The following is an 11,952-nucleotide window of genomic DNA, read 5'->3' on the forward strand; positions in this document are numbered from 1 at the left end:
CGTCGCAGAGAGCAGCTCCCTTTTGGGTGGAACATTGTTCTATAAAATCATTACACGACACCTATACGGCTGTCTAACCAAGACAACCACGTAGCCGTTTCTCGGACAAGGATACCTCTCACTAAACTGACTAATCAGGTCAAACGAGTGTTCGCAGTAACCATCCGTGTCAACCAACCGACTGAACTACTTGGGATAAGAACAGTCGGTCTCTTAAGAGTTAATAGCCAAAAAACATTGGTGAATAAAGGGGAACAACCGGTGCCCACCGCTTGATACCTCTTCTACTCAGTCACTTGGCGACTTGGTAACAATTATGTTTACTTGGTCACTCCTTAAAAATTTAGTATGAAACTAAAAAGATGCTCATACAGCGTCTGTTCACACTAGATTAAATGTGGCGGGGAACAGTCGGCCTGGACCGACTAAAGTCTCTAGCTAAAAACAAACAAAAACAAAACAACACTCGGTCAGTATATGCATAAACCCAACTCCAAAAAGAGAGTGAAAGGTTCGAAGCTCACCAAGGGCGCCCCCTTGTTGGGGGAGTCGGTTGAGGACTGTTGCATGATGGAGGCCCGCAACATGGCCGCCACAGTCTTGGAGGCGGTAATTTTGCTCATGGCGTCCGCTGAAAAAACAAATAGCAAAGTTAATAAAAAGTCATAACAGTAACGCATGGAAAAATAGAGTATTCGACAGGCCGGCTACCTCTTGAGCACCGACTGCTGAGGCCACAGGCGGCCAAAAAGTACTCGTCGTAAAGCCATTTGAAGCTCGGGACGCAGTGCAGGGGTACTTGCTCTCGTACCCCTGAAGTAGAGTCGACCCTCGACTCTACTTTAAGGAGTCCTTTATCCAGGATCTCTTTCTTAGCCTTGGGGGGAACAGGCGGCATGCTGCGGCCGCCTGCAAGAAGAGGCGGATTCCTGTTCCACCTGTTGAAGCGCTTGTTCAGCTCGCTGTCTGAACTCTCAATGCTAAGGAAGGTGCTTCGCCAGTCCTTCCACTTGTTCGCTTTACCTCTTGTCATGAGGTAGCCTCGGTGGCTTGTCAATTGATACCAGCCGGTACCGCCTGCCTTAGGGGTCCGGATGAGGTAGTTCATGTGGGCGAAAGCCTCGAAGTTTGGCTCCACCCCGTGCAGTTTGCACCCGGCCACATAGCCGAGTACGTTGACCCAGGAGTTCGGGGCTAACTGCCATAACCCCAACTCATACCCATCCAAGATCCGCTGAACAGCCGGATGTAGTGGGAAGCGCAGCCCAGCCTTGATGGCCGCCTCGTAGCAGCCAAAGCAGGCGCCATCATAACTAGTACCAGCCTGCCAGACGACTGTGTCTTCTGGATCCGGCACGAACACTAAAAATCCGGGGCCCATTGTGTGGTTCGCAATAAAGCTCCCCACTTTCTCTTGCATGGCCGTGATCCGGCCCCGTGGGACAGTGCAGTAGTAGGGGTATTTTGCTCTCGGTAAGAGGCGGATGGCTTCGACCAATTGTCCCCCTTCTCAACTGCGTGAGAAAGTCTTGCCTCTTGTAGGCGACTGTATTTCTCTTCTGTGTCCAGAGAAGCATGACCAGAAGAGCTAGACTCGGATTCGTCCTCTGACGAGTCCGAAGAGGACGACTCCTCCCCTCTCCCAGAGGGGCCCGCCTCCTCTCCTTTAAAAGGAGTAGGAGAGAATGTAGACTTGTCAACTGTAAAATTGGAAGGGGTCACTTTGACTCCTCCCTCAGAACTGTCGGCTTTCAAGCCGCTTTGGTTCACTTCCACATCTGGCGCCTGGTCAGATGTTTCACTAATCGGCACCCTGTGGGAGGAGCCGTCTGAGTTCGAAATCCTAGCAGTTCTTTTTGTTCTGGCCATCATGTTCTGCATAGACACAGAGACAGTCGGACTTTGTATAAAGGGCAAAGATGGGTCCGGAAAAGGGCAGGCGGCACTCCTAGTCCTAGATTCAGCCGTCCCCGGTGACCGGCTGATCACTAACCTAGGTCGTGTCGTGTGCTTCCGTGGTGCCATTTCAAAAAAGAATAAAATAAAGAGAAAATTAAGAGTAAGAGAACCGACGGTTACCTGAACGAGTGATGTTGATGGAGTTCTGAAAATCCTGTGCAGTCGGCTTGACAGAGCAGGCGGTAGGCAGAAAGGGTCCAAAATGTCAGAGCAAGTTCAGGGGTCCGAATGTTCTCTCAAAAAGTTCTCAAGTGTGAAAATGACTGAAGTCAACACTCTCTTATATAGGCGAAGTGAGAAGGCGAAGGGTCACTTCCAAAATTCAAAATTTGGGCGGGAGAATCGCTCGGCCTTTCGCCGAGTGACACCTGTAGCAGGTCGTCGCCTGTCGCAGTGCGACACCTGTCACAGGTAACACGTGACCAGTCACGTGCCACCTGTGAGGGGCAAATGATTAGGGGATTTTGCTCCCACCAATCGGAATGCGCCACGTGGGCCAATCAGGTCCTACCAAGTGTCCCCCAGTTGGAACTGTCAGGGCTTGCCACGTGGCACACGCCTATTCGTGCACCCTGGACCTATTATGTCATGACACGTGGCATACTCCATGCCTAATGGAGAAACCGGCCACCTAGGCCCAACTTCCAAGGGAAGCCCAATCAGCCCAAGGTTAACCTAAACCTAGGATTGACACGTTTCCCAAGGTTATAAATACCTCCCTTAATCCTCATTAAGGGAGATTACGCACATTAAACACTCTCACCTAGAGAGACCCAATCACTTTTATTTCCGCATTAATTACTCCTTAATCAAGTACTAACTTGACCGTCGGAGGCGGATCTCCAATCATCCGGAGCATCCGTTTGTTTTGCAGGTACAGGCGTCCGGTTCCAGTCTCGGAATTGTAACTCTCCCGCAGGACGTCAGAAAACCCCGAAACAACAGTTGTTTTCCGGGGATTCAATTCAAAGCTAGTGCGGATAATTTAGGCAGCATTTTTAATTTGATACCACTGATGCAAGAGTGTAGTAGAGATTAGAACTTTTAGAGAGAGAAAGGGAGGAAATGGAAAAGAGGAAAACAAAATAAAGGAAGAGAGGGAAAAATAGAGAGAAAAAGAGCCAATTGACTATTTTCTTAGATCTTTTGGTTATGGAATCCATAGAGTGTAATTTTCTTGAAAGCTTTTTTCGCAATAATCATCTAAAATACAGAAAAAGAAATCAATATTTAAAGATTAGAACAAAATTTTGACTATTTCATAATTTGAAATGAAAAAAATCTATATTACTTGTAATATGCGATTGCCGATGATACCTAAATGATTTATGGAATATTTATTTGTCAAAGAATTCTTGTGAATTGTTAGGTGGAAATGCAGGTTCCTTTAATTTTTCATTGAACCTAGATCAAAGATATAGTGGAAAGTGAAAATAAGAAAGAGATCTTCAATTTTTTATTTTTTCATTTTTTTTTTGCAGCGGGAATTTGGATATGTAGGTATCGGTAGAGGTAATAATAGGGCTAGCTAAAAAAATTAATTTCATTGTTACTTAGGTTTTAAGTGTCACACTTTTGTCAATTGAAAATTTCAATCAAATTTATAATAAGTTTCAATTAAATCGAATAAGTTCTAATAAGTTTCAATAAATTCCAATACGGTTTGTTAAGTTTTAATCAAGTTAAATAAGTTCGGATAATTTTTCATCATTTGTTGAAACTTGAACTTATTGGAAACTAATTAGAATCTAATATATATATATATATATTATATAAATAAAGTAGGCATTTTTGGAGAGCATTCGGAGCGCCCTGTAAGAAAAAGGTATTATTTTGACCAATAAGAAGAAAGATTTATATTTTATTTTTGAATTAAAAAATTATGTTGCAACCTAGATAAAAGTAACGAATTAGATTTGATATATTTAAAATTTTAATGTCACGTAGATTATAATCACGAATTAAATTATTTTACTGGAAAAAAATAAAGTAAAAATATAAGAAAAGATAAATTTATTAATTCAATACTACGAGTATAAGAAATCCAAAAAAAATATATTAAGAAATATTTAAATGATAAACGCTTATAATACAGTTTGATACCTATCATTATAAGATAAATTTTGATAGTATTTATGATAAGAAATACAAATTGTTCATTAATTATAATTAAATTAAAATTTGTGATACTTACCATTATAAATTGACACATCATACGACACAAACAAAATTTCGTATCAATAAAAAACCCCATCAAACGAATTTTGTGTTAGTAATTTTGTGTTAATTTTTTGTCATCAATGGCCGGGTAATTTTTAGCTTAATTTTTAAAATTCTATGTTTAAATTAGTATTTCTAATTATTACGTACTTACATTGTATTAATTTTTAAAATTCTATGTTTAAGTTAGTATTTCTAAGCTTCAACCATTATCTAAAAATTCAAATATTCAATGGTATGCCTTTTTATGTCAAGTACTTATAAAAACTATACCAATTTTGGCAAATTTAATGATACTAATTTCTCATGCTTCCTACGTCCCTAAAAAGTTTGAGATAACTCTTATAAATAATGCTTAGACAAAAATGTCCTAGTAAGCCTAAAAAGAATCATCAATAAATATGGTAGGGTTGATGAGTGCGTAACAAAAGCAAATTAAAGATATAGAGATTGAGAAATAAATTAATAAAGAAAGACAAATAGTAAAGACTAAAGAGGGACACACAATACCCATGACCTATATTTATAGTTTAAAACTAGGTTAAATCCCGTGCCATACACGGTTTTTTTCACTCTTTGTTACGGAGTATAATTTAGAACTATATTTAAATATAAAAAATAATTTGGTCTAAAATCTATTTCTTATTTTATTCCAAATCAAACAACTGAAAATGTTATTTTTTTTATTTTTTTATTTTTCATCTTTATGACTACATATTATATTTTTAATTCAAGCTTTCTTCGACTCGTATTTTGAACCCTAATGGCATTTTTTTTATTTATATTTCACATTTGATCGTCTTCCATTCACCAATTATGTTAGATCGAAAGATTAATATTCATGAAACTTTTTTTATTTTTTATTTTTTTTATAAATAATCACTGTACATTAAAAAAATTAATTACTTATATAGGAATTTATATAATGATATGGTTAGATATCTAAGTTGGTAAATATATTACTTTACGATTTCTTTTCCTAAATTTAGGAAAAAAAATATTTTGCGTATATTCTCTATCAATTTTTATAAAAGTTTTTTTTTTCCTTACAAAAAAAAAAATATATACTAAGGACACACCAGAAGATGACGCATGTTATTGCTGGTGTGTCTTTTAGTATATACTAGGTTAGTCCCGTGTGATGCACAATTTTAGCAATAAAACTTTTGCTCTTATGTGCATAATATAAATAATTTTTTGTAAAAAAATAATGATCTCTCTTGGTAGATATACTGAACTAAAAAAACGATGTTAAATATTCTAATTAACTTCATAATTAAAGTAAAATATATGAAATTTTAGCATTATATATATCAGCTTAGTTGTTTTGTTTCATAATAATTTTTTTTACAAGAATTAATAAAGGGTAGAAAATTCAAACTCATACCATCAGTCCATCACTGATAAAATGTTGAGAAAAAAAGATTCTATACAAGAAAAAAGAAAAATGACAGAAACCAACCATCAATTTTTTAATTTTTTTTTTCTCCATAGGAAAATTGGTATTTAGTAAATTTAGACATAAAAGCTTTTTAAAATGTATAATTAATTCACCTTTTCCAAATGTTAACTTTAGCTTGAAATGGAGAAAAAAGATGCTATTTAAAATTTTGGAGGGATTGTTTTTAATAAGAAGCTGACACATGACAATGGTGATGTCAGCGGTAATTACTTTAGTATTATTTATAGATAGAGCTTAGAAGAAATGACCGGAAGATTCTAAAATTTCCTTCGTCACTCTTATAATCATAATATTGTAGAAGGTTCACGAACCATATCATCTTATCTTAGCATGATTTGTTATATTGGGTCATATCGCGCTTCTTCCAAATATATGAGGAATAAATTTGTATTTTTGAAAACGTAGTTATGATTTTCTAAATCAATTGAAATTGGGAAAAAAATGTAAGAGGAAAGAGTTGTGTTGGGTTCACAGTTTCACCATATATGGGCCTAGGCTAGTGGCCTCTGGGCAATACTCATCTCCGAGTAATTTTTCACCACGAAAATGTTGGGGTTTACTTCAGTCTTCAGCTTTATGGTTACAGTTTTAGTTTAAGATAGTCTACTCAAATTAATACTCTGCTCAGTGCTCACCAACTTTTGATTAATTTCTTCCCCAAATTCCCAAATTTATTGAAAACCCTAATTCCAAATTTTACTAAAATTCAGTTGAAATCAAGTACTATAATGGCGGAAGAAGCTGGTTTCCAGCCCATCTCACTGCTATTGTTACCCCAGCAACAGGAACACTCTCAAAGTAAGCTTCTTTTATTTTCCCTTTTTTTACCGTGCTTTTTATTTTGGGTTTTAGGAATTTAAATGTCAGCTTCTATGCTTTTTTATTTGATAGATAAAAGTGAATAAATTTTGATTTTTTATTTTTGATTTTTTTATTTTTTTTTATAGTGAGAGTGAATAAATTTGAATTAATGCTGTTTGTTCTGGGAATTGGGGTGTGTTTAATTGGGATTTATTACCTTTGTTTGTTACAGATTTGTTTAAATAAGTGTATGCATGCTTGATTTTGTTTCTGGGTTTAGTGGGTAATTGTTGAATTAACGGCTAAATAAATAGGATGAAGAAGCATAATGTTTGAAATTTGAACGAGGGAATTGGGGAGAAAAGTGAACAAACTCAATGAAGATTACAGATTTTATAATTTACTGATGTATTGTTATGCGGTGAGTTGGAGCCATGGTATGTTGCTCTCTTGGTCTGTCGCCCTCGAAACCGGCTTGTGTTAAGGCCATTAATTATCAGCATTAATAATAGTTATACACCGTATTATACATACAATCTTTAGCATTCAATATATTTCTTAATATGATGCTCTGTATTGAATTGGACTGCATGTCAAAATCACTCGTTGATTGGTGTTTGTTGATTGGTGTTATTAATGCTTGGGGGCGGAGGGAGTAGTTCTAGTAAAATTGCACATAGATTGCTTGTATGCGACTGTTGAGTGCTACTGAGGATGATCTTTGTGCACTATTCATATTTGTGCTAGGGTTTAACGTAATAATGTGTCTCACACTGTAGTAGTCATTACTGAGCATAATCAACTTGTGGAGTATAATCAAGTTTATGTGTCTCACACTGATGTAGGTATCCCTGAGCATTTGCTGTACAAGAATCGCTTGCAAGAGTATGCTCAAAAGGCAAACATACCGTTACCAGTTTATCGTACCATAAACAAAGGAGGACCTTCACAAGCTCCAAGATTTACGTCTACTGTTGAGATAGATGGAGAAACTTACACATCTATGGACACACTTACTAACAGAAAGGCAGCTGAACAAGATGCTGCAAAGCATGCGCTGGAAGGAATATCTAAGAAGATAAAGAATTGTATATCCAAGAAGACAACTGAAGGAGGATTTCCTCCAATTTTTCAGGTACATTACGTATCAATAATAGGTTGAAATTATTTAGTGCTTGCGGTTTGCTAAAATTCTTTGATTTTTTTGCTTTCCACCTCTTCATCAACTTAGAGTTGTGATTTTTTTTCCCCTCATTTGATTCTTATTATTGATAGCAACCATAATTTCGTGTTCTATTGTGTGAATGCTTGATAACTGCTCTTTATCCTTTCTAAACTACACCAATTCTGAATAATTAGGTCTATTGAATAAACATGAGAATGAGATAGATATGCCTACTATATGATGATTTCCAATTATACAAAACATCCTTAATCTTGCTCAAGTGGGAGAGACCATACAACAATAATCAGGGCTGTTTGTATCACAATTTCCCAGATTAAAGAAAAGCAGATGGTCATCTCATCGGATTGAATAAGTAATTACTTTACTATCATGCATAAGTGCACAACTATTTAAGGAAACCATTTTAACGTTGCACAATGATGTAAGACATAACTTAGAAAGATGGGCAGCTTTTGAAGATAGAATTGTATATTCCGAGATTGATCTTCATTTCTTTCTGTTTCAGTTCAGATTTATGCCTTTGATTTTCCTCTAATATTTCATATTCAAATCTATGTTTTAGGATAAGGTATTTTGTAAGTCTATTCTTCATGAGTTCGCTGTGAAAATGAATATAGAAAAGCCCAAGTATGATACTGTGAGGTCGGAGGGGCTTATTCCTGTTTTCATTTCCACTTTGGAATTCAGAGGGGTAAGGTATGTTGGTGAAGCTAGTGTAAACAAGAAAGAGGCTGAGCAGTTAGCAGCACGTGCTGTTATTTTATCCATTTTAGGTATGTTCTCACCTTAATGTGAAATTTATACATTCAAGTTCTAGCTGTGATGCACGATTGTATATATAGCTCTTTACATGGTATCTTTGATTGTGCAGCAACTGAAGAAGGAATGCATCTGTCAGAGATTATCAAATCCAAAGCTAAACTTTTTTCTGCAGTGCATGAGCATATTCATGCAAATGCAGATACATGTGTCTCCTCTTTGCAGCCAAATTCCGGAACGGCCCTTAGGCCTTCTGCAATCAAAGGAGATGCTGAAGGTACTTGTCAAGCTGGTGAGATTGTGAAGGTTGCTGCATTAGCCGTACCAGACCAATCAAGCAAAAAGGAAGATAATGCTGACCAAGCTAGTAATGGGATTGGGAATGTTGTTGCATTGGCCCTCCCAGAGCAATCAAGTGTAAAGGAAAAAGTTACTGACCAATCTAGTAATGGGATTGGAAGTGTTCTATTGAATGTTCTCCAGGGACAGTCTCATATTCTACCCAGACATGAATTTAGAAAGCCAGTACTAGAGACATATTCTGAACCAGTTCCGCTTACAATTGAATTTATATCTTCACTTGGGGAAGAAACTCCTTTAGATGCATCAGATAGTGTGGGGAAAAGGAAGCGTAGAAGGAAGAAAAGGGCTAACAAGAAAGCCAAAACTGAAATACAGTAAGTCTAATTGTGGTTTCCTGTTTTTATTTTTGTATGCATTTTGCAATGTTCTTGGGGCATTGAATCTCTACCTGGTTATATCTTTGGCTTTGTCAAGACCCTAAAGGCCTAAAGTTAGTGTCTTGGTAATTTCTTTTTTTCTTTCTTGGGTAAGTAGAGTATCATTGACTAATTTTTGTTATTAAATCTTAAGCATGGGGAGTGGGGGACTAATTTTTCAGGAAGGACATGCTAAAGTTTTAAAAGTGAAAGTGGCCACAACCTGGCCACGACTACATTTCTTTGGTAAGTAAAATTCTATTACCAAAACATTGCATTTACACACAAAAGCCGAGTTGGAAATTGGACAAAATTTTAGGATCATCCAAAGACCAAAAGGCTAAACAATACATGAACCAACAGCCTGGTCCAGTACATACATTGCACACTCTAAACCAACTTTTATCCTCTGTACTGACTTTCTTTTTAATTATGTGCATAATCTTATTTTTTTGCAATGAATTTAATATCGTGTATGGTTGTATGAGGACGGAGATAAGACAGAATGATGCCAAAAACATGATTCCTTGTATACCAAATACTATACAAAACATCTCATAATATAACTGTTATCATTACAAACTGTATGCTTAACATTTTGTGCAAATTTCCCTACGTAATCTACCTTGTTCAAAAGTGAATCATTCCTAGCTTGCCATAAGCTGTATACAGCAGCTGCAATAACTGCTTTTATGACCTCCTACCTAAATGCATAGCCTCTCTAGCTTCTTCAAATCCACAAAACCTGCTGGGGTAGGCTCCTTTATGTATTGGAATCCTTTACCACTGCTGTAAGTTGGTCATGCATGATTTGCTAAACACACATTTATGGACAAAGATTTTGGTGGCTTACATTGCCACCAGAGAGATTAGGCACCTATAATGCATTGCATGCATGTGTTACTACTAACTTACTTTGATCTAATATATGAGTCGTGTCAACAATTTTTTTAAAAGTATCAAGATAAAAAGTTAATTTTTAAATATTGTTAACATTGTAAAGTGGCACACAGGATTGTTGATTAATGATACTACAATGATATTTAGTAATGCATTGGTATTGTAGAACGACTTGTATATATTGGGTCAAGAAGGATTAGGTAAAATCACTCATCTTTTGTTTCAAATGGAGTATTTCATTGTATCTTTCTATTCATTTAGGTCCTTTTGGTTTAAGTAGTGTGAGGTTTATTTGTGCATTATGTCTTGCGGGTCACAGATCTGTAAGTCTGACATTCAGTTCCAAAATGAACTAATTTGTCAATTATTGTCTACTACAAACTTTTTCCCCTGAGTTGTAATAATTGTTGTTGAGCTCCCAATACCGTCTCTTCTTTTAAAGGGCGGGGGGAGGCTCTCTCTACTTCAAGCTTGTGCTGCTTTCATGTGTGCATGACATATGCTGAAGCTTGTTGACTTATAACATGTTAGTGAACTTCCCGTTCACAGATTTTTTTTTTTTCATCAATTCTATCTTTTCTTATAATTACAGGATTCAGTGATCTAATTTCTCCTCTTACTAGGTAATACTGGTATTGAACCTTTGTTGTATTTGAAGACAACTCTCGAACAAGTGGAACCTGATAGAGATATATGAATGCGCATAGAGACTTGCTGATGTGCTTCCATTTTGTCAATTGATACCAAGATTACCAACTGGAATAGTCTGCCCCAATTACTACATCGTGTATTTAAGTTCCTATGATGATTTTCTATATTTTGTTGTATATATAGGAACCATGCCTTAAATAGTGGCAAGGAATTAGTTTTTTTTGGCTTGGGTTCTTGTATGTGGCAAACCAACTTTTGTAACAAACAAGCAGTATTTTTGTAATTTTTAATGTGCTATTTTAGACCATGAATCAAATCATGTTTTATGCTTGTATATAAGGTGTAATACTCAATTTCTGATTTGTCATTGACCGTTAACCAGCTATACACAACTAATGACTGTCTGATGAGCCTCAAGCTCACAGCTCTGGCTCAAAGTTCAGAATGTAAGGTATTCAAAACCTAATGGGCCAAACTGGTTTCAGTTTAGCTGGGCCAACTGTTTGGACTCTGGCCTAAGGAGAGCGTAGTAGCGTATGCAGGGCTGGACCGTGTTAAAAAGGTACTCATGGCCCAACAGTTTTAGTACTTTTAGATTTGGGGTTGTCTGTTGGGCTAAAAATAAAATTGTACTTTCTTTTTCTGTAATTTTACATGGTTATTGTTATCATAAATAAATGCCATATTGGTGTATGCTTTTCCTTTTCAAATAAATAAAATAAAATAAAATAAGAAAATAAATAGTAAAATTGATGTATGCTTCTCATGCGCTAAAAACAAAATACTACTTTGTAAATAAAATATTAATAAATGTATTCCAAAATCCAAATTTCAAAGAAAACGTGTATTTTGTCCTTGTCTCCTTTGGATGATTAAATAAGCATGAACTGGTTGAAGAGATACGACAGAAAAATCTTTAATTTTTTCCTTTTTGGTGAAATTATATTATTAGATTTTTTAGATGATTTTACGGCGGTCATTTGAAAAATGACTACCATATTATTTTAATAATATATAATATGATCGGTTTATTTTTTCACGTTATAAAATGGCACAGTTAGTCTTATAACTAGTATAGAACCCGTGCAATTGCACGTTATAATAAGTTCATATGTATAATTTACTTATCAAAATAAATTTAAATAATAATAGTGAAGTAGAAATCAAAAGTTATGCTCTAACATATATAGCTCCTACCTAGAAATATCTTAGCATGATTTAACATTGGTATTTACATAATTATTCTACTATTATTTTATCTATTAAATTATTTATAACCTTAAAATTAGGGATGA

At 35.8% G+C, this 11,952-nt stretch overlaps 1 protein-coding gene across 1 annotated transcript; it reads left to right on the forward strand.

The window, feature by feature from the left end:
* The first annotated feature begins 6,013 nt into the window (after positions 1–6,013).
* Positions 6,014–10,991, forward strand: LOC110703655. Its single transcript, XM_021881452.1, has 5 exons — positions 6,014–6,439; positions 7,288–7,577; positions 8,191–8,401; positions 8,500–9,064; positions 10,630–10,991. The coding sequence occupies exons 1-5, from the start codon at positions 6,370–6,372 to the stop codon at positions 10,631–10,633; spliced, it is 1,140 nt and encodes a 379-aa protein (XP_021737144.1). The 5' UTR covers positions 6,014–6,369; the 3' UTR covers positions 10,634–10,991.
* Positions 10,992–11,952: the final 961 nt, after the last annotated feature.

Source organism: Chenopodium quinoa, unplaced genomic scaffold (genome assembly GCF_001683475.1).
Source record: "Chenopodium quinoa cultivar QQ74 unplaced genomic scaffold, ASM168347v1, whole genome shotgun sequence".
In the NCBI taxonomy this organism is placed as follows: domain Eukaryota; kingdom Viridiplantae; phylum Streptophyta; class Magnoliopsida; order Caryophyllales; family Amaranthaceae; genus Chenopodium; species Chenopodium quinoa.